The sequence below is a fragment of the Haemaphysalis longicornis genome, unplaced genomic scaffold, assembly GCF_048455015.1.
Source record: "Haemaphysalis longicornis isolate Haplotype H1 unplaced genomic scaffold, Haemaphysalis longicornis Haplotype H1 scaffold_6, whole genome shotgun sequence".
NCBI lineage: Eukaryota > Metazoa > Arthropoda > Arachnida > Ixodida > Ixodidae > Haemaphysalis > Haemaphysalis longicornis.
Genome location: NW_027526407.1, coordinates 48,611,228 through 48,634,336, shown reverse-complemented (window position 1 = coordinate 48,634,336; position 23,109 = coordinate 48,611,228). Strand labels below are relative to the sequence as shown.

General features: G+C 46.8%; 1 protein-coding gene across 21 annotated transcripts in view; it reads right to left on the bottom strand.

The window, feature by feature from the left end:
- LOC144142598 (CUGBP Elav-like family member 1-A) overlaps nt 1–23,109 on the bottom strand; it is a 479,679-nt gene that overhangs the window by 20,129 nt on the left and 436,441 nt on the right. For 14 of the 21 annotated variants that reach the window (XM_077674225.1, XM_077674223.1, XM_077674226.1 and 11 more), the window contains 8 exons: nt 17,590–17,647; nt 15,954–16,031; nt 14,829–14,915; nt 11,197–11,256; nt 8,811–8,909; nt 7,719–7,811; nt 4,234–4,257; nt 791–926 (listed from right to left, as the gene is read on the bottom strand). In XM_077674225.1, coding sequence (XP_077530351.1) covers nt 791–926; nt 4,234–4,257; nt 7,719–7,811; nt 8,811–8,909; nt 11,197–11,256; nt 14,829–14,915; nt 15,954–16,031; nt 17,590–17,647 — 635 coding nt within the window. The remainder of the gene's footprint in view (nt 1–790; nt 927–4,233; nt 4,258–7,718; nt 7,812–8,810; nt 8,910–11,196; nt 11,257–14,828; nt 14,916–15,953; nt 16,032–17,589; nt 17,648–23,109) is intronic. The other 7 variants (XM_077674230.1, XM_077674216.1, XM_077674218.1 and 4 more) reach the window with 5 other exon arrangements.

Genomic DNA, 23,109 nt, shown 5'->3' with positions numbered 1-23,109 from the left:
AGGACGCAATTGGCGAAACAATGCGACCCTTAAAGGGTTAACAGTGGAGCTGTTGTAGGCTGAGCCTTTTTGTCCGCCTGTTGAAGGTTGTGCGTCATGCAGAGGTTCCTAAGGAGCAGGTTCCCATACCCACCAGCGCCTTCTTATCGGTAAACCTGAAAATCGCCCGTGAGGTGGTTCCCAGGCCCACTAATAGAGGGCGAAGTGGTCTTGCAGGGAAGGGTTCCTCAACCTCCCATCAGGAGAGGGAGCCTCCAGCACCTGACGTTTTTCTGCAGATTCCTACGTGCGAACTGTAGAATTTACGCGGCACCGGCAGTGCCGTCCTTGGGTGAGCAACCACTGGCATTCGAGCTGACATAAGAGAACCATAGTTCTGGTGTTCCACCGCATTTCACACTGGGTGCAACTGGGTTTATGGTTTTTTCTGTACCCCCAATTTTTTCTCCTTCACAACGTGACTGTTTGAAACATTACGATCCAAGGCGTTTACCTTAAAAATCCAGAAGCTTCTAAGTGGCAGTTGTTGAGTAAAGCGAAAGCCCACCATTATGCTGTACATCAGGCCCCTTCAAACACAACTTCATTGCTGTACACAACTGCACTAATGTGACGGTAGTTTTCTAAAGGCCATATAAGCAGTCTGGTATTAGAGTACGAGGGCCTAGGGCCCCTCATTAATTACCTCCTCAAGGCCCCATCATACCCAAATGATGTGCTATAAATTGAGCCCCTTAAGTGACTAATCAAAGGTGCATTGTGGGAGTGACCGAGAGAAAAGGCTGCTCACCCATTCACATTGGTGAGTGCGCCCATCGTGGTGAGTGAGTTGGTGCTCATTCCCAGGGCCATGCTCGACACGGGACTCAACGAGCTCACGCCACTCAGGGACGAGTTGCCGCTCGATGTGCTGCCAGACACATTTCCTAGAGCAGGGGGAAGGGGGACGGGAGACAAGGAAACGGACAGAGAAATCATGAATATACCGCACAGAGCACAGTCATGCACACAACGAATCCATTTTATCTTACCCTTAAATACCACACGTGATCCTGTTACGCGATCTTTCTGATCCTATTCAATCATGTTATAGGGCCCGAATCACGTTTATTCCCTGCGCTTTAAGCTACCGTGCAACGTGCAATCTTGGGGAAATGAAACAGGCTATTGAAGACCTCAGTCCTTTTGCAGAAAACACCTGGCACAACCTTCTTGCCTCCTCTGACTTCCACAAATAATGAAAACCCACCCACGTTGCATTCACCAGACATTTGTCTCCTTACAATGTACATATCTGTAAGTTATGAAACTACGACGCTGTCACATCAAATGCAATTGGGCCTTTGTGCATTTTGTGAAGCAGGTGGTTGACACAACCTAGCTTTGGCCGCATCACTGCACTATGCCAGTGAACGTTTCGCGGGTGCGTCGGGCGTTGCGAGTGTTAACGGAATGTCAACCATAGCTTTGTCATGCGTTTCATTTTCTGACGAGCACATCCCCATGTAAAACTGCTCGCTGGTGCAATGCGGTAAAGTACCCAGAACTGCAATGTCCCCAACTCACGTCTCGAGCAAATATGGCTAGCTGTGGAGGAAAAACAAAGGTATCCTTTTGTCTACCTTATAACCACGATTTGCACGATTCTAACGTGCACCCCTTTTTTTTTTGCTAAACTTAGCCTTAAGATTTGTGTGTGTGTTACGATCGGGCTCAACGCTGAAATCGGCTTCAAAGCGGCCAGCAACTTCACACACACGTCTCCCAAAATCCAACTATAAATCTACAAGCAGAATCAGCGTGAAGTAATTTTGCCCGAATTTTCCTACGTAAACTTAAATGCGTAATACAATCGGTGGTGCGTTAGAATCGTGAAAATACGGTAACAAAAGTCAACTGTGGTACTAAGAGGCTCAGTTCACTCTGTGACACTGAGCCAGCTTTCTAAGGACCCCACTCATCAACAGTTTTCGGCGGCTCTTTCACTTTAAAGATTGATTGATTATGAGGTTTAATGTGCTGACGCTACACAGGCGATGAGGCGCGCTGTAGTGGAGGGGCCCAGATTTATTTTGACCAGAAAGTCACTGGTGGTTCCATATAACTGCAAACCATTACAACTGCCTTCAAGTAATGCAAACTGTTCATATCTACCTAGCCATGGCATGTTGATTAGAAATGAGGCCACGTTTAAATACAGCAAAATAATGATGCTGGGTATGTGCTTCTAACCGCAGTTTGGGAACAGGATCGGACGTGATGGTGCCTAACTGAAAAATTTCTGCATCAGGCTTAAAAAACCCTAACAAGCACAAACACTGCATGTTCATGGCCCGCGAGCATCGTCAGGTAAATTGGTCGTATTTTCCGGAAAAAAAATACCATACAAATGAAAACCCAATCTAGCTTTTGTACAATCTTGCAAGCTATGCTGACCTGTACCCTGAACACTACAACACTGCTCTCGAAAGTGCCCGCAAACACGTGAACAAAACTGCAACGAGCTGCACGATTTTACTGAACATTTTGCGAAAGCTTCCTGGGCCAAGCACTTCCGCATTAGCACAACAGGTGCTGCAAGACACAAAATCTGCCAACTACGTCTACATCAGTCTGCGGTGCTTTGAAAAAGAGAGGCACTGACTCAGAAAGTGCGTTCATCAATGTGGAAGAATGATGCGGGCACAGATACGAGCTATGCTTTGCCAATTACGGAAGGACTGCGCGGCTGCACCCGAACTCTCCTTCCCTTTGCAAAGGGGGTGAGAATTAAGGCTGCCAGATTTGAACTTCTGTGGCAATTACTAATGAGCCCTGGTTAATCCCCATTGCTAATGCGTGGGTATGAGGCGCCACCTGGGAAAAACAAGGTGAAAAAAACTAAGGGGTGACGGTGTGGTGGTGCGGGGACATGTGACGAAGCAATGCTGAAAGCATACCCTGTATCGACCACCAATCGAATGCTGATGCTCTTGTTCAGCAAAGGTGTCAACGCACGTACGATAACAACTGACTGGTGAAGCATATTAATAAAACCCGGAACCATGAATAATCTCAGAAATCAGTAGTAGATCGTAAACACGGGGCAGCCCAACAAGCCCCAGAGAGAAGGATGATAGCAGCACTTGGGGATAGTAAACAAGCACCAACGGAAAGAAGGATGATAGGAGTAATACTTGGAGATAGTAAACAAGCACAGTGAGTTAGGGAGTACAAACTAGGTGAACGACATCACGGAAGGTAGAGGTGGAGGTTGGTGGGCATCCAATGTGAATGACTGATTATAGGAACGGAAAGGCAACCGAAGATTATGACTAGGAGCAGGGAAAGACAAAAAATCTGATGAATGGGCACAGAAAGAATTTGGATAGTGCAGGAACGGAAGGATTGGAAGTACATGGCAGGGGCCATCAACCCATCGTGGACATAATAGGGCTCATGATGATTATGGATTGGTAATATCTCCTTCATAGCAGGATTGTGGCGAAGGTCACCGCCACATCATACAGCTCTGGCGTATTTAAGCAGACACTGGTGGGGGCAATCGGGCTCCACAAGAACAAGCTGGAGGTAACTGCAGCTAACTTTTTGTTGGGCAGGAGGCGGGAAGAACATACTGGACTTTTAGACCGTACTGTTAAATTTCTGCAAGAACTACGGTGTCTTTCACCAGTTCAAATCTTGTTTAATTCAACTCCTATTCATAGGGGATTAGAATCGATGAGCTTTTACTGTGTATCAACCGAAAACTACACTTGTAGTGCCGATTTTGAAGAAAACCGAAGATGATTGGTGAAACTGCACATTATTGGGTACAACACATCAATAAAGCTACGTACTCCTCAACTACCATTTCAATAAAACTTCAAGGGCAACTAAAACCACACTGATTCTTCAGCCCACTTGTAATCAATAATAATAATAATAATAATAATAATAATAATAATAATAATAATGTTACCAATTAAACTAAAACTCATGCAGTTTAAAGCTTATTCACAACAAAGCAAAGACACTACACATTTAAAAAACGAATACATCAATGCTCCCCCATCCACACCAAACAAACCTACAGACAAATGCCACTGGGTTGTTAGACAGCAACGATTACAACGGCACGGGGTGGGGGTTTGGGTGGAAAGACGCGGACAGGACGCAGAACAAACACAAGTCTGCTATCGTTTGCCCCGAGACAGAAAAAAAAATGCGAATTCCACTAAATGTGCCCCTCACCTGCAGAACTTCGCCTGCTGAGGACTGCAAATCGAGAATTTTTTTGGCGTTTTTTGTTTTTTGTTTTGTACGGAGGGTTTTTATTTTGTTGCAAGCACACCGTGGTCCAAGGGAACACAGACAAGAGTTGGGGAAGGCAGAGGGGGAGGAAAAAAAGAAAAAACAAAAAACAGAAAGAAAGAAAATGTGTTAACAGGTCAAAAAACAGGAGAGAACGCTGGTAATTAATAACCCGCGTAAGCAGCAAAAGCTAAGCCCTAAAGCCTGAGAGGGCCTGCGAAAGTGAAAGGCCTCATTTTGTAGAGAAGTGTAGATATTGAACAAAATGCATGTCTTTTCCTCTACCAAAATTGTTTAAAATTTAATATTAACATTAAAATCTAAAAGAGACAAAAAATAATGAAAGACTGACAATTAAATAAACCAAATGTTCACATAGACGAGAAGTCCCAACAACAGAAGGCACCAGGAATGGTGAAACTTGGGGCTTCCCATGTAAAGAACTGCTAGGAAAAAAAAAAAAACACAAACAGCTTCGCACTCAGATAAAACTTAATTACCGGTTAATTGTATGCTTTGGTGGGCAAGTTCGCTCATGGCTTCAACAAAAATTTTCTTTTGTTGCTAAGTGAGCATCGGTCCTGCCTACTTGCTTTTAGACATCCTATAGTGCCCTCTTTTCATTGAAATAAATTAGTGGCTCGTATAAGCAAAAACTACCATACATCAAAATTCAGTACTTTTAACAGCACCAGAAAAAAAAAAAAAAAAGAAAAAACAAGTGCACGTCACCTTATCTTCTTTTTCGGCACCATAACCACTTTTCACCAGCTTGCTCCTTTTAACTGCAACTTGCACTAAAACAGCTAGCTCTCCATCCAGTACTTACTTGAAACGTGTGGATTCAATGACACGGGTCTGGTAACGTGCCTACATTATGAAAACCCTGAGCTGAACAGATGGCATTACCAGATAAAGCTCACAGGGAATTTACACGTACATTTCGAAACGCTTACTGCACGTTTAAAAGTGCAGAGATATGCGCTTGTGCCACACGATTGCTTGCATTAAAGGTTTTGTGTACTTAGGGATACATTGCTTCTAAACTCCTCAGAATCCGCAATATGCTTCCTCTGTCCAAAACATTGACTTTTTGTTATTTAAAAACTAACTAAATAAATAAACAAAACAATATCACATTCATGTAATATACTAAGAACACAGCAATCAACCAGCAGATAACTTTCTCTGAACATCAAAAAAAAAAAAAAAAAAAAAAGAAACTAAACAGAGTATATAAAAGCCCCCCAAATGTCTGTCCAACACTACAACACGCGCCAAATTGCCGCTCCACTCAAAATGCTAAGCCTCCAAGATTATTCCGGTGCTTACGGTCAAAAGTGTTAACAGCGAGATTGATTGATTGATTGATTGATTGATTGATTGTAGGGTTTAACGCGCCGACACCACACAGGCGATGAGGCGCGCCGTAGTGGAGGGCTCCGGATTAATTTTGACCACCTGGGGATCTTTAACGTGCGCCGAAATCTCGTACACACGGGAGTTTTCCCTTTTCCCCTCCATCTGCGATTTCCGTTAACAGCGAGAAATGTGCAACAAAAGTCAGCTAGTATTTAGTTCCCTTCCATCTGCATATTTTCTTTCCCGTCTCTGGTATAGTATTCACTGTATTGCAGCTTCCAACTTGCTGGGCAAAAATAATGCCAGAAATGAAGACAGATGCAAGATAAAGAATGCAAAAAGCCTTTCTGATGCCGTGCGTTTGTTTTAACAAGCATAAGATTCTAGCTGTCTCCAATTTTTTCCTCCTTTGAGTATGCTCCTACAGCAAGTTCCAACAAATACAACATGTCACCTCGTAACAAAGAAACAAGGTTAGGCATTAAAGGGGCACTGACACAAAAATTTCGCATCTTGTTTTTTTTGTTGCGATAAGTAGCTAGTGACCTACTTATAACCTGTAGAAACCTCATTTGCTTCAGCGTGCGACGGTTGTTTAATTAGAGGCATTTTCAATGCGGCCAGTCGCAGTTTCGGTTTCAGCGAGTGCTGCGAAACGATGGATTTTGTGGATTTTGTGTGAACAAAGCTGACCACGTGACCGTCGGAGGGATATCACAGAGCAGAGCCGCCGTAGCACTGTCGAATCCGCATCGACGGCAGTTTCTGCGAATGCCCCCACGTACTGATCTCGTGAGGCGCTTAATTAAAAAGCGACCGTGGATGTGACGCAGGCGCTGCGAGTGCAAATGCTACCGCGGCTAAAGAACGACGCGCGACGCTCGAGACGGTGGGTGGCAAGACGCGCGCTGGGAGCAGCCGGCCGGTCTGCCTACAGGTCCACCTACAGATGTGTTCGGCTTAGCACTGCGGCGGATATTCGAGTGCCGCTCTCGTAAGCGGTGCAGATGACAATTTTTAATGCAACCCGCCATCGCATCATTAACTCCTTTCTCATGTAAGCCACCATGGTCGGGACTTGGGGACAATTTCGTGCAGCGGTAACAAGCTATCACTCGAGCTACCTGCGCCGGTATGGGCCACTTCGCGGCCGTGGCCGCCACCTGCACAGCGACCGTGCGGCTAGCTCAGTGGGCTTTTTGTGCCTCCGGCACGTTTTCGCATCCAATGGTAATAAACAGTAATAGAAACAGAGTGCCTGGAATCGTTGTAGAACTTTGGTCGGGGCCAGCTGCCCGATGAGCTGACGAAATCACGGCGCCTCCACCGCCAACGATCGGGTCGTTCGTTCTCGAGAGCAGAAGCTCCGCCCTCCGGCCCTCTGATCGGAGCGGCGAGCTGGGCGAGCCGGCGAAAAACGCCGGCAGTGCGGAAGCAGCAAACACAAACTCGTGACGTGTTTGGATGTTGTTTATTTACACAATATACTCAGGATGTCAATTGCGCGTGGTCCTCTGCCGGCTGCTCGGTTGCGTTTCGCACACTTTAAAATTGATTTTAAATATGCTCTAGGCTGTATTCGCCGCTGATATTTTGCAGATGATGTATATGTGTTCCCACCAATCTATCTCCGAAGTTATCTTGCTTTCAAAATTTTGTGTCAGCGCCCCTTTAAGGGGCGCACTACATTCACACGGCAAAACTACTGAAGGAATCGCCCAAGTTTGAAGCCTCCTTCCGAACTGTTGCCTCACGCCACTACTATTATAAACGTTGAAGAGTTGAGCTTTATCCACTTCAGGATACAGGCCTGATCAAACAACTTCAAGTAACTCCTCTTCTTCACGAGCACCTCAACTTATCGTCTTAGTTAATAACCATTCTGGTTAATCATGAGGTCCATGTGTCATATGCCCTTCAGTCAATGAAGCATTCCTCAGCAGCAACAAAAGCGGGGAGGCATTGCAAAGAAGCCACCCCGCTCGCAGAAAATATGCAAAAAAAAAAATAATAATAATAATAACAACGGAACTAGAGGGAAAGAGAGGAATGGCGGATCTCACCCGCCGCCGATAGTCCGGGAATTCCGGCTGAGTTGTTGCCGCTGCCAGCAGCTGCTAGTGCCGCCAAGTTCTGCACTACCATGGGGTTGATGCCTGCGTCATATTCAAGACAGAAAAACAAGGGAAGAAAAGGAAAGGGAGAACACGACGGCTTTATTCGCTTCTCATGTTCCTTCTCAATGATGATTTGACGCAAAACAACACCTTTCCCATGCAAGAGCACCACTGCGCACTTCTAGTCCGATTTGCGGAACCACAATAAACAAAATGTCCCTGGTTGGCACAGAATTCGCACCAACTTCGGACTTGCTTGGTTTTGCGAACAGTAATAACACCTTGGTGAGCCTCGGACTTGCCCGAAAAAAATTCCAGACAAACATGACCGACTTTTCAAACATTATTAATCAGAGCTCGTAAGTTCCTGAAGGGGAAAAAAAAAAAAAAAAAAAGATAGTGCTCAATATATATATTCCCTCTTACGCAAACAAGCAAACAAAAAATGCTCCGCTGGGCATCACAGTAATTTTACAAGCATTTCAGCACTCATACAAACAGTTCTACTGTGGCTGATGAAAAAAAAAAAGAAAAATGCAGAATCCTAGATGCAGAATCCTCAGGCTACCCGTGGACTTACTGCGGTGAGTCTGAGACTCAAAATCGAAGAGCGCCACTGTTGCTGGGAAGGAGTCATCACTAGCCCCTTCAGTGAAAGCCAGTTATTCCTTCGCCAACAATCCAATAGTATCCAATTCAATCCGTGAGACTTTAAAACCACGTTGTATAGTTTATTTTGTCACCAACAGATGGCGCCACTGTACGGGAAAAATTCAAAACAGTGGACCAATCATGGGGCCACTTTGTGATGCATGGGGCCTATGGGAAGTTTTGCAACTCCTATATCGAGTAACTCTAGCAAACCAGTAGGATTTTTGCCTACAATCCAATCCAATTCAATTCAATCCATTGAGGCAGCCACCTTTTTCTAGTAACTGGAACCAGTGGAGCCCCTCAAAGTTGAGGAGCGGAGATAAAGAGGGAAGGGGAATGGCTGGGGGAGAGAAGTGCTACACTTTTCCGCTTCTAAACTCTCACCTGGGTTAGTGACATGGGCAGTGGACAAGTGTCGGTCGGCTGTCAGTACCAGGCAAGAGGGGTGCAAGGCCTGATCAGGGAGCGCGGCCGTCGCGTGCACTATCCGCCCACAGCACACACAACACCACACACACACCAGCAGCAGCAGCAGCAGCAGCACCGCAGCCCATGGGGGAGAGGAGGAAGCCACACACCAGGGGGGAGGGGGGGGGGGAAGAAATGAAACCAGGGGAGGAGGCGGCGGCGGTGATGGGGCAGGAACAAACGCAGAACCGGAGAAAGCGGGGGCGAAATAAAAAAGAAACGTTGGTGCGATCCGGAACGGGCACGTGACTCACTCTCTCCGCTTTCATTTCACCCGCACCTCCCCTCTCATTACGGGTACTGTTGCTTTCCTCAGAGTGGATCTCTCGTGCAAGGCAGAGCCATAGCAGTGGTCAGCGAGACAGATAAGTAACGGCGCAAAAATGCTGCGCTGACTACTCCACATAGCGAGATTTGGTGCTCATCACACGAGGCTGAATCTTTGCTATGCTACTATAGTATTACCGTATAGACGAGCGAGCCCATTGACAAGATGAGTGTTTTCAACCAGGCTGATCTTTTGTGCAGCTTTGTAAGAAAAGCCTTCCTGCATGTTGCAGACCCTGAAAAAACTAGAGTTACCTCCAAACTTTTTCAGCACTGTTTTCCGAACCAGCAGTGAGTCCGATCGCTGACCACGCCTTCAAGCCTCTGCAGACTCCCTAGTTGGGTAGTGTGCCAATGCTTCATACACTTCTGCCTCTGCCCACAAAGCTTAAAGCCTCATACGTATGGCGCAAAGAACGGAAATGGGAAAAGGAGCGGTGCAAGTACGCAACCTTACATACCTGCACATTTCTTATTCATAAGCTGGCCACAAAGGCAACAAACGACTGTTTCATCCAAAAGATTTGGTGTTTAAAGTAGTACCCTCAGCACTTTTCCAGCAGCAAACGATACTTTATTCCCCGAGAGATTTTGTTACAGATGAAACTTCCATTCTCCCACTGCATTGTATGTTTTGCGACGTCAACAACGATGTATTAGAGGAAGGCACCCAAAACGGAGAGTTAAAAAGCCTAACGGTGCAGCGTTCTTGTGTGATGAAATGCCTCGCCACTACATTTGACTGGCGATCACTGACTTTTCAAGTCGGTGTCAGGTCACTGCACGGACAGCGCATTTTTCAGCTGCTCCTCAAAGCATATTGCAGATCCCTTGGCATGTAATGCTACGAACGAGTAGGCGGGAAATTACGAATCTGCCCCTTCAAGCCCTCATTCCCCAATGATGGTAGCAACGTCTTTGACTAACAAAACTGCAAGTACCTATGTAAAAACTGCCGTCTTTTGAATAAGGCGAAGCTGTACGTTACCTCCACGGTTTGTTCAAAGTTAAGTTTTGTAGTCTTAAATGTGCCTTAATCTTCCCTGTGGCGAAGCCCTACACAAAGTCAGTATCAACTTCAGCTATCTATTACCCGACCTCAAATGAACAAAAAGCGAAAAGTCAGTGTCGAAAAAAAAAAAAAAATTCTGCAAAGGAAGAGATTCAGAATTATGCAATTAGGCCAGTTTTTCCCACAGTATACTTTTTTGCAGAGTGCTTGAAGCTACCAAAATGAAAACTAACTAATCCTAACTTAGTTGAGCTGTACACTCCTCTTGAGCTTCTTTCGCGTATGCCCGATCAAGGCCACCACAGCTTGCTGTTCCCAGGCAAAAAGGAGTCGAAGGTTTGGCACACCACAAAAAGAGCACGAGAAGCATGCATGCAGCAAATAAAGAGGGGGAGGGAACCACCTACAAAAATACCGCATGCAAAACACGCCCAAAACTACAGCATGCTTACCGGTACCCCAAGTTAAAAACAGCACCACCATGTGACCAAAAAAGCCAATAACCACCAGCTATGCGGATGGTAAGCACCGTGATTTATGCCACCTCAAGCCAGAGCAGAGATAAAAAGGGAAGGCGTTCCTCCGAGCAAACGCTAAACAAAACGAGACTGCGACAGAATTACTTGCAGGTGAATCAGCCGCTAAGAGACTCTAGCTTGAACACTCCATTGTAGAGACAAGGCAAGAAAAATTTCATGCCACCCTCAGTTATCTTTTATATGACAAAGTGCATGGCAGGAACATCTCGTTCCATTTCCTTGAAAATTTAACCAGCTAAATACCCCAAAATTAACTTTTCTGATGCAGAAATCAGCGTACTAGGCACTTTAATGTTGCAGTCCTGTTTTGTTAGCGAATGGGGCACCGCAGCAATGCCTCACGGAACGGACCAATAGAAGGTGACCACCCGTGACGGAGAGGGTGGCCGTAGCTGCAAGAAAGGAGAAGTCCGAAGGCACTCACCTGGACTATTGGCTAGGTTTGCGAGTGCAGCGAGACTTTGTAAATTCGCACAGCTGAGGTCTGCAGTGGAGAAGGAGAAACAATGCACGCCATCAGAGACACACATTCAATTCAGAACTACATCTTATCAAACCAAAATTTCTAACACTACATTTACCAGTAAAACTCTAAATACTAAAAATGATGCTTAGCTAATGCCTCGACAGCATGCCAGCCATGCTAAATTCAAGCGCTTCAATTGAAGGTGTTTGACGACTCCGTTAACCCGAGCTTAACTTAATATGCTTGATGACTCATTTACACAGAGTTTAATTTAGGGTGCTCAACGATTCTGTCCTGTCCCTTCCTTATTGTCTTGTCTTTTTCTACCCATTTTTTCTACCCATGGAATGCAGTACCAACTACTAGCCCAACAACATGCTGTACTGATTCCATTAACCCGCTGTTTGAAAGAAAAAAAAAAAAAAAGCTTTTGCTTTTCAACAAAGTGTTTTTCTTCTTTTGCAGTTGCATTGCAAATAAAATAGATTGATTTATTTGTTATGAGATTTAACATGTTGATGCTACACAGGCAATGAGGCGCACCGTAGTGGAGAGTTCCGGATTAATTTTGGCCACCTGGGGACCTTTAATGTGGGCCGAAATCTCGAACACACAGGTTTTTTCCCTTTTCACCTCCATCAGAAAAGTGGCCGCCATGGCCAGGAATCGAACCCGCATCCTCGGGTTCAGCAGCACAAAGCCTTGGCACAAATAAAATAGATTGTGGCCTTACTGCGTTGCCATGTAGTGAAGTTCACAAAATGAACAAAGCAGCTCAAATTAATAGTAAAGGTAGTTCTAAAACAGAAGAGGCAATAGGTTAGCAAAATTTGTAGCGAAGCGTTGCTGCCAAAGGGTCCATGAAGACAAAATACAAGTTTGGCTTATCTGGAATATCACTGTGCCAGAATACCAGTCGTGACAATTTTAAACCTAATTTCAAACAGTTAAGTTGGTTAATGCGGGAAACAGATCGACTAATGGCGCCTTGCCGACCACTGTCTTGCACTGCCACTATTATGTCACAGGGAATAGTTTGTCTATCGCTGGCGACATAGTTGCCACCAATAAATGTGTCTGTGTGACAGCAAACATGCCTCTGGTTACGTTTGAGCACACCGTTTTAAGGCTGGCATGGAGTTAACACACTTACTAATCTGCATTGGGCAGCTCTTTGATGATGTTGCTACTGCCATTGCTGGTGGAAATTGGAAATTTGTTACTTGAGTTTTTCAAATTCTTTTTCAAACACAATGTACTTCTAAGACAGAATGCGATCACCAAACAATAGTTGTTTCATATGAAACAATGATGTACCTCGCCTCCATGGTACCTTTAATTAAAAGATTTGTAACTGCAGCTTCCATGCCTCCATCTTAGAAAGGCATCCCAAACTATTTGATACCGTTGATTACCGTAAAGTTTTGAAAGAACCCCCCCCCTCGCCCCCATAGCGGTGAAATAACCAATTTACTAAAAGACCCCAAAGAATGCCCACCCTACCCTCTAAAATAACCACGAATCCTCTATTCATGTGAAAATTCAGTCACTTATTTGTCCTTTCTGCATGTGACCCAAAAGTTCGCCCATCTCGGGTTTTTTCTTGATATTTCCGCAGTCTGGGTTGGCGGTGCAGCCACGTTCCTGTAGTTTTTCGCGCCTGACCCGAAAGTTCACCCATCCCGTCTTTTTCACTTGATATCTCTCAACTTTTGGTGGGCGTTCTTTCGGAAGTTTACGGTATCTCCCCGACAAAACTTAACTTAGTTTCAAGTCCCAGCTCTCCTGATGCATGTCTGGAGTGTCCCATACTGTGAGCTAGAGATGTTTTCATTGGGGCTTGCGAATACCAGAACCTCTTGAGTAACCTACGAAAAGTGTCTGCCATAACCTAGTCCGTGTCTTAGAGTGTGCTTTGATTGCTGGAAGTGAGCCAAGAGGGAAGTACCAGGGAGTTGTCTCAAAGTCAAAGAGATAAGACGAGCTGCCCTGAAAGCTCTTTCCTAATGCCCACCAGTCGCATACCGACAGTGCAAAGCAGTCAAAAATTCAAATTTTTGGGTCTTCAATGTGCCGAAGCTGCACCTTGGATAAGGAACGTGCCATAGTGGAGGGCTTCAGGTTTATTTTGACCACCTGGAAATCCTTGATGTACGCCGAGATCTCAACACATGGGCGAGATCTTGCGGGTGAGATTTCACTTTTTGCCTTCAACTGAAAAGCGGCCACTGCAGCTGGGATCGAACATGCGTTCTCGGGCTTAGCAGCGCAACGCCTTAGCCACAGCGCCATCGTGGTGGGCGCATACCAGTCAAAGCTATCCCCACTATCAAAGGTAGCTGGCCCAGTTGGCCGGAAATCACAAAAGCTCGAAGCGCCTCACTTCGAAGTGAGACAGTGAGGCAGTAAAACCCAGATGAGCAGTCCCCCGGTCTTACGACGACCCACCTCTTCTTACAATGGATCACCACGGTCCCATCAAACTCCCCCAAAGAAATAATGCATTCAAACCTCAATTATACAATGCTTGGGTGCACGCGGTCCGCTTCATACGACGGACCCTGGCTGGGATAAATTGACATTTTTCTCATCTAAACCTGCTTTTGTCTCATCTTTTGCATTGCTTAGACCCCTTGCCCTGACTTTTTCCTTTATTCTTAACCCCCATTTGACGCTGCTTGATGTGCAACAGTCCACAGGCATGCCGGACCACTCGCTGAAGAGACACAAGCAGGCAGGAGGGTACTTTCAGGTGGGGGTTATTAACCTTGGAGGGTTTAACCCCATGCACAATGCCAATGGGTCAACAGCGAGAAGTCAAAGTCCAAATGGCTGGCGCAGCGCGAATTTGAAGCTCCTGTCGAGCTGATGAATGTGAAAACAAATATGATATAACCCCACGGCAGTGACTGAACATCCGCTTTCCTCACCCGTTCGATTTAAGTTCCTTCCTTTCAGGGCGCTCTCTCCGACCTCTCGCTGCTCTCGGCTCTCTGCTTATCAGTCCTTCTTTCCAGCATTTCTTCCATCGCCGCCTCATACTATCGTTCAAATCACTTGGCCTTGGCAGTTAAACACTCTCGCCTTTCTTGCACGTCGAGGTGCAGGGCTGGTAGGCTAGCGCTGGACGGCATGGGGGTCTCTCTCTCTCTCTCTCTTTTTTTTTAAACTGTGCGTTTTAGCTGAAGGTTCGCAATTTGCGCAAGAACATGCTAAATGCAGTAATTTAAACAAAATCTTAGCCCACCTGCCACGTGAGACCCACTACTACCCCGATCATACGATACCCGTTTCATACGACACTTCTGTGTGGCCCCTTGCAAGTCGTATTATCAGCTCCCCTGTAATTGGGTTTCCAAACTTGAAAATCGTATTCGGAAAATATTAAAAGCTTTCAAATTATGTGATTTTATTGGACTTCGAATCGAATGCCGATGTTCAAAAGTCTACAATATTCGAGTTGTCTGAAACTGCACACCTCTCGCTATCTCTTCACGCCATCCGAGCATCCACTACAGGACAGGATCGGCTACGATGCACAAGAACGGCTGCAGGACTGGCTACGGCTAAAGAAGGTGGAACGCACTCACCGGTGGAGTTGTTACCAGAGCTGGGCAGCGCCAGAGCACTGGTGACTCCCTGCCCCGCGAGTCCCTGGAGCCCTAGCGAGTTCAGCCCTATGGAGGGGGAACACGCGAAACAAGTAAAAAGTAAATAGTTAGGTGGTGTCAGGTCAGGCCGGGTTTTAGTCCCATCGATAGAGTTTACCGCTGAAAATCAGTCCCTCACTAACTTTCCACCCTCAAATCACTCTTTGCCATGTGGCACAGCAGCGAATGCAGAATCACCACCAGGTCAACAAAACTACAAGGTTGTGGATCCAAACTAGCCCATTCTGAAGGTTGAAACAACACTAAGACCTCGGTGGTGCCAAAGCTTTCTGTACTTAGATGGAAATGGAAGGAAACTAGTAATTTTGCTGCACGGGCATGCGAAACAGTGAAGTTGAATGAGGTTCTTCCCGAATTTCACTCGTGAGTTGTGTTTGCCCAAAGTGAAGGCCTCAGTGAGGTACAACGCACTCGCCCTTGCCCCTTCTTATTTCTTAGAAATAACTACTGGAGATGGATGAAATGGTGACACACGAGACAAAATGCACATGTCTATATATCAACATCCAGCGATGATGAGGTTCAAATGGTATTAAATGATAAAAACGAATGACTGGTGAGCAGCTTGAACCCAAACTACCAGCTCGCGCAGCCAAAATTACCTTCCCATCTGCTTTAACTCTGTCCTAGTTTAGCACCTTGCCAACAGCATGCGATTGAACCCAGACTGTTTTGCTGCACGGGCATGCGAAACAGTCAAGCTGAATGAGGTGTTTCCCAAATTTCACTTGTGAGTTGTGTTTGCCCAAAGTGAAGACCTCAGTGAGATACAACACACTTGCCCTTGCCCCTTCTAATAGAAATAACTTACAACTGCAGACGGATGAAATGGTGACGCACGAGACAAAATGCACACGTCTATCAACACCCAGCGATGACGAGGTTAAAATGGCATTCAATGATAAAAGCCAATGACGGGTGAGCAGCTTGAACCAAAACTACCAGCTCGCGCCTGCACAGCCCGCACATCATGTCCTAGTTTAGCACCTTGCCGACAGCATGCGATTGAATCCAGACTAGACTCAAATAAGCTTTCCCTCTGACCTGTGCTGGAGTTGTTGGCCGACGCCTGGGCTGCCGCTAGTGCTGCCAGTTGCTGCTGCACATTCAGGGATCCAAGACCTGCGGACACGCAAGAGAGAACAGTGTGGAGGTGTAGCAATCCCCATCCGCCCTTTTGACATTACGAATTTACAGGCCTATAAACACAGTGATTTCTTCACATCGAGCAGAAGCCCACCCTTGAACCCAACTGTTGTAGTCATCGTCGTTATCATCATCAACGCCAGCCTGCTTCGGCCCATTGCAGGACGAAGGCCTCGGCAATGTTCCTCTGCCAACCGTTCTAGTGTCGCAATGCCCCAGTCCATTTTTTGCCTACGAATTCTCTGATTTCACCACTACATGAGGCAATGTCGAGTCCCATCTGCTGTGCTGTTCAGAAAATACAGAGCTACACAGAAAGCTAACAATGGAACAACCTCATTTTCTTCTAACTCACTTGATTCAAACTTCCAGTCTATTTGAAATTCCCGCACGGACCGTGCAAACTTTTTCCGTTTAATTATTCATTCACTAATCAAACAGGTTGAACAAGTTTTTGTGCCCGGCCCCTTCGAGTTTGAGTTTACAAGTTCGCACCATGAGAATTATTGGGAGCTATCTGAACGAAACTCGATGCATTGGAAATAAAAGGTTGAGATCTGGTGAATACCAACAGAACTTTGAGTTAACTATTAAATACCTACAAATGAAGTGCTGCTAGTTAAACCATAGGGGGAAAAATTGCAAAACTAACCTTACCACATTGCATCTCCTAAACCGTAGCAGCCATTGTACTGCTCTAGATGTGAAGTATAACTCAGCCTCTAAAGTACGCGAAAATGGTGCAGTTGACGAAAATGGCATAGTATCTTAAATTACAGCTTTCTTGCACTTGTCAAAGCTTATCGAACTACCTGTCTAAAACAATGTGCAAATAAAACCAAAGCCCGGGCCTTTCTTGGTTAAAACACAAAGCTTTCTCCCATGCAACTTGAGTGAAAGTAGAAGCCCAAAATCCGCACTGCTTTGGCTGTGTCAGAATGGCACATTCGCACAGACATTGATTTCATAACACGAGGGACCCAGGACACACCAAGAGTTCACTGACGTCGTATCCGTCACAGAAATGACGCCAGTACAACAAAGCAAGCGGCCTGTAAAGGGTGCACCCCTGCACACAGGGTCTTCTTGAGGTGAAGCAACCTTTAGCACTACTTAGGGATGTTCGTTTTGGGGTTTTATATCTTAACACGGAAGTGCTTTATGCCGGAATACACCAAGATTTCACTGACATCATATCGATCACGGGAATGACGCCAGTACACCTTTGACGAAGCGACCCGCCAGCAGGACGTCACTCGCCAAGCACACCCACAAGACAGCCGCCGACCCGCACATCATGCTCAGCTGCACATTTCACTGAGTTCGTGTTTTACCGATTCCCATAACAGAGGAATCAACCACAGTTTTTTTTCTTTTTTGAGATGCTTGACGTGCTTTTGCTTACCATCATCATCATCGCTTTGTGAAATTTATTGTGCAAGTCGGCTTCCCTGCAGTGTGGTTTGCTTAACAAAACGACTCAACCAATGAGGCACAGAAACTTCGCTTTAAAACTTAGAGGATCGTCACTTACCACTGCTCAGCTGAGGAAGATTGGTAAAGCCTGGAAATGCTCCCGCCTGGGCAGCTTGCTGCAAGGGGAATAGGCATATAAGTCGTTCCACTGAGACACCCAAAGTAGAAGCAATTTCGGGCGTGAAAAATCGCCTTTTTCTTCTTCTTGTTTCACCGTACATGTTGAACACCAAGTCGAAACCCCCGAACAGAAAATTCACTCCACTGAAACACCCAAAGTAGAAGCAATTTCGGGAGTGCAAAATCGCCTTTTTCTTCTTCTTCTTCTTTTTTTTTTTTTCGCCGTACATGCTGAACACCACGTCGACGCCGCCCGAACAGAAAAGAAAGTACAACGATCGACCGAAGATAAATCTTGTGTTGCTTAAGCACTACGAAAACTCGCCTCCGTAGATTCCTTTTTTCAATAAACGGCACAATCGCCCACTAAGCTTCTGTGATATCCCCTGAACAGAGACGTATGTGAACACGTTGCTTCACAGGTCAAACAAACGAATAAAATTCTGTTAAACACCCGCGTGCTCCATCAAATTACCTCTCGGTAACTGCCGGTGGTAACGCGTCCTTAATCACGAACAAGAGCATTTAATCACAATTAGTTACCCCCCCTTCTTTCCCTTTCCTGAACCGAAATTCGCGCGAGCGACGGGGGCTTATTTCTCGCGCGCAACGAAAAAACGGTGCCGAACAAACGCGAGAGAAATCCGGCCAAGATTTATCGCGCGGCTTCAGAGTTTGACCCGAATCGGCAGAAAGCCGCTCGGGCGCGGTTCGCGGAATTAAAAAACGACGTTCCGCAGAGTCGCGCAAATTAAAGAAAAAGAAAAGAAAAAGCAGCGGGGAAATCAATGAACCCGAGGGAACACCACCGCCTGCCGCCGTTATACGCTTAATCTGGAATTCGCCGTCAGGGGGCGTATAGTACGTATCCCCTTTCTCTTATTTACTTCGAATCTCAAACGTTGTAACGCACCTAATCGTGACAAACGACTGCTGAGGCGCGAGCGAATACGACTAGGTGGTGGTGGCGGCGGCGGGAGATTCGATTATACTTTTTTTTTGTTACGGTTATTCTTTTTATCAAATAACGATAAGAAAAGCGAGCGAGCGGTTCGCCCTAGTTATATAGAAGCGCAGAAAACGGTAATGAGAAAGCATGCCGAGAAAAATAAAGGGAAAATCTTGCGTCAAGCAACGGGGAAAAAAAATGGCGCCGATGCGAAGGGTTATATACGGCGCGCACAAGTGACTACCGGGTTCTGAAACGTAACTCGCGCCGTTGCGTGGTGCAAGCGTGTACACCTAAACGGTCGACGTCACCGCGGCCGGGATCATGTCTAATCACACGCGCGAAAGTTCGCGACATTTCCAACAGGCGCGCAGCCGCCGATGAAATCGAACAAGCGACCTGGCACTGGGAAACAATAAAACACTTCAGCCGTTAGGCCCGATAAATGCCGAAAACCATATCAGCCCGAAAAAAAGAAGTCGCGGGATGCGGGATCACACCAGCAGAAAAATACGCGGAGCTACCAGAGATGAGCAGTAGGTAACTGAGAAATAGAACACGACCAGCCAAATAATTACACCCGCCTAACATTTTAAAATAACGCGCATAAGAACATCAGAAACGGAGCAGAGTAAAGGATCCAGTCCGGTCGTCTCATGTACCACTCCGTGTAAGCAATGAACACACCAGCAGTTAGTTCCTGGTGCATAGGCGGTCTGTCTGTCCACGCGGAATGTTCAATACCTCGATGACGTCAGCGCTACAAACACCGCCCTCTATACGCACCCTTCAACTTATCCTCAAGCTAAAATCACGCCCTAATACTATTGCACCGTTTATTTCCGCTCGCGCTATGTCCAGTGCTCCGGTTTCTTCGGAAACCGGGAGTGTATTTGTATACAGAGTTCCCTATAGCGTGCGGAAGCTTTCACACACACAAAAAAAGAACATCCGCGGGAAAAAAGTACAGCAGAGGTTCAGACCTGCGCCTAGGGTCCTCCCAGACGAAAATTTGAAGTGGGACCACTTTGGAAGTGAGACCACATGGGAAATGGAACCACTTGGAGGTGGGGCCACTCGGGAGGTGACCACTTTGCCAGTGGGCTTAAAACAGCATGCGCGATATCGAGAGAAAAAGAAACGACGGGACGAGTCCTACGTTTTCTTTTCCGCTGTTTCCGACCATCGTCCCCCGTTGTTCGCTCCCACAATGACGTTCAAGGAAAACGAAAAACCACTTATCGCGACAGCGATAGGGGTATTAAAGGTGCCCTGCTCAGAGCTCCGGTCCATCTCCCTAATTATTGTCCCGATATATATGACGCGGCCATGTTGATTGTGCCCAGAAAATAAGGCCCCCAAGGTCTGTCCCGAAGAAAAACAATAAAAAAGAAACGAATGCGTACCCGCAAGCGACGCCCGAAGATGACAACCCCCACTCAATCTCCATTTATCGGCGATCTCCCTCGGGTTGCTGTCGCAGTGTGCATTGATTTCTCCTCCGCGTTTATCCCACGTTTTTCCTCTCTAACAGAGCATCCCGACGCACGTGTTTCGAAAGCAATAAACAAAGAAGGCGGGGAATGGAAAGCGACAGCTAGGTGCAACGGGGGGAAAAACAATATACAACAGTTTCCCGATATAAATCCACCCTTTTTCCTCGTTGGGGATGAAGACGACGACGGTTTTCCTGTCGCAGTCCTTCCTTTGCAGGCCTTCTCCGTATTCTTCCCGTCCGTATTGGACGCAGCGGATATGCGAATGCCAAGTTCTGCCAACGCCAGGGCAAGACGAAAACAGCTTTCACCGGCCCCTTGGAGACTAGGGCGAGGGCGAACGGACGTATGACCTAGAACGCGTATTCCGCCCCATCCTCTCCTCCTGGAATTTGCCGTCCGCCTTTGCGCATTTTTATATTTCCTATTTACTTCGTTATACGCACAAGGTGTGTGCGTATGTACGTATCTACACACATTCTGACGAACACCGAACAGCTGTCAGGACGCTAAGTTTATTTTACTCTGCGCATTTTCGCCACTGTCCACTTCTCTCTCTCTCTCTCTCTCTCTCTCTCTCTCTCTCTCTCTCTCTCTCTCATACACACACACTAGCAGTCAAGAACGCCAGTCAAGGGCAGCAGTCAAGAACGCCAAGGAAGGCAAAGGGAAAAAGGTGGTTCGTCCTTTACTACTCTTCTCGAAACAGCGATAGTTTTGTAACTGTTTGAAAGACAAAGAAAGCGGACGAAAACATGCGCCCCGGGTGGGACATGAAGCCACGACCTTCGCATGACCGGCGCGATGCCATAGCAACTAAACTACCGGAGAGGCTGTGCTCCCTTCCACTTTCACAGTTCATTTTCGAGTTCAGTTTCATTAGTTCTAACTGAGATGGCTTTCCCTTGCGGTTCGAACTAAAGGGATGTTACCGCAATCAATTCATAATTAATTAAGGTTGGTAGTAGGGCTTTGTGAAGAAACGACCGGTTTTGTTACCCGATCTTCTTTTTTTCTTTGGCGAAATACTTGAAATTCATTTGCTTGAGGCACACGCTTCCGACGTTCGCCTTCGCTGGGTCGCTGTTAATGCGGATCAAGCTGAAACGGCGCTCTCTCTACTGGGGAGCGGGATCAGCCAACTCAAGCCTCACGTCAGACAACGCTGGCCGCGTTGTGACTCCCTGCTACGCCAGCTACATCACGCGAGCGCTGATTGCTTTTATACAGAAACCGTGCACAACGCGCCCTCATGCGCTGCTTTCATAGATACAGCGTAATGTGTAGGACAAAAACAACAACGCTATAGCTGTTCCGAGGAATTCAGGTAACAGCGCGAGCAAATCTCGAAGGCAAGCTATGCCTGCGACGACAATAACTCCAGGAAGTAACTTAAAAAAAAAAAAGGGGGGGGGGGGGGGGCAACTTTCGAAGTACTGTAAGGAGCGGTTAAAAATTAAGACGTAGCGAATTCTGGAATCCGCTAGGGCGATTAAATCCCGTCGCCTCCTCGTGGGGCGAACGAGCTGCCCAAACAAAAACGGGATAAGACGATAAGAAACAATGATAAGCTGACTGGAGCAGTGAAAGCTGGGAGGAGAGAGAGCCGCTTTCCCTCTTTTCCCCAGAGAGAAAATGAGTGCGGCGCCGTCGCCGCCAATGAGAATAAAGCGGTTAAGCGGACCGACGTCGCTCCATACAGAAGCGGCGCAGGCACTCTTGCCGTGCCTTTCTCTCCCCCTCTCTCTCTCGAGCTAGCGCGCGACGCGGGGGCTCATTAATTCCAATCGAAACAGCGTTGCCGCCGCGTCCCGAAAGGAACGCCGAGAATTTTCTTTTCCCCCTCAGCGAATGAGGAAAAAGAGAGAAAAACAAAAAACTGCCACCTATTTTTTTTTCTCTCTCTTTCGCACTCGGAACTTTCTATCACCATTTAACGCCTCAGAACAAAAGAGTTACAGAGAGAGAAAAAAAGATATTGCAGTCTCGTTTTCGTTTTCTCGCTCCTCCTTTTCACAATGGCGCCGAATGACAGACGGCTCAGCCAAGCCAGCGTCGCGCCGCTCGCGGAAACGATATTGTCGCGCATAATCGGCCGGATGAAAGGAAAATGCAACGGCTGCGGAGAGAGCGTAGAAAGGATGAGGGGAGAGAAGAACTATTTAACGCAATTTTCCCTTCCACATCTTCCTTCTCCCCCCATTTTCTTTTGCAAAGCTTCGGCTCTCTCGTGAGAATTTCAGGTCACTCCCGCTTCATTATTTTCTCTCTTTTTTTTGCGTTCTCCACAGCGAGCGAAATACAACGGTATCGAATACGGCAGCGAATACAACAGCGACAAATTAAAAAAAAAAGGGAAAGAAAGAGATACGCGAGAGACCATCGTATCGAACACGCGCTGCGAGCGAGCTAGGGGAAAACTGGCGCCGTGTTTGTCAGCTGCGATCGCGTCTCTCTCGGACAACGCGTCGCCGTCCGCGGCAAATCACCCTTTGTTTTCGACGACTGTACATCGCAAGGAAAACAAAAACCAGGACACACTGAAAAGCAAAACGCAAAAACGAGCTGCATAATAACGCAACGATAATGAAAAGTATACGTGCGCTGCCACAGCGTTTTTCTTCATTCATACGTCTTTCTCATATATATATATCTGCGGTTCTCTCTTCGGTGCGTGGAGAGGGAGGAGGAAGCAGCGGCTACACAACGCGTCCATCCGAGCAGTTAGAAAAACGCGGGAGGCCCTTTGTAAGAGGAGGCGACAGCGCGGCGGTGGCGGCGCGGCCTTAATTAAGAGTCCGTGGCGGCGGGTCTCTTTGGTGTTCCGCTGCTAATGAGCAGATAACGGGCGCCGCCGTTCCAGAGAGACCGACCGTGTGTCGCATCCCCTCTCCCCCTCCCCTCCACTCTTTCCCAGCACGGAAGACAGCCCACCACGCACGGCTTTACGCTTACAAAACGAACCTTCCTTGTTCCACGCGGAAATATTCCCGCGCAAACCCTTTCCCACACG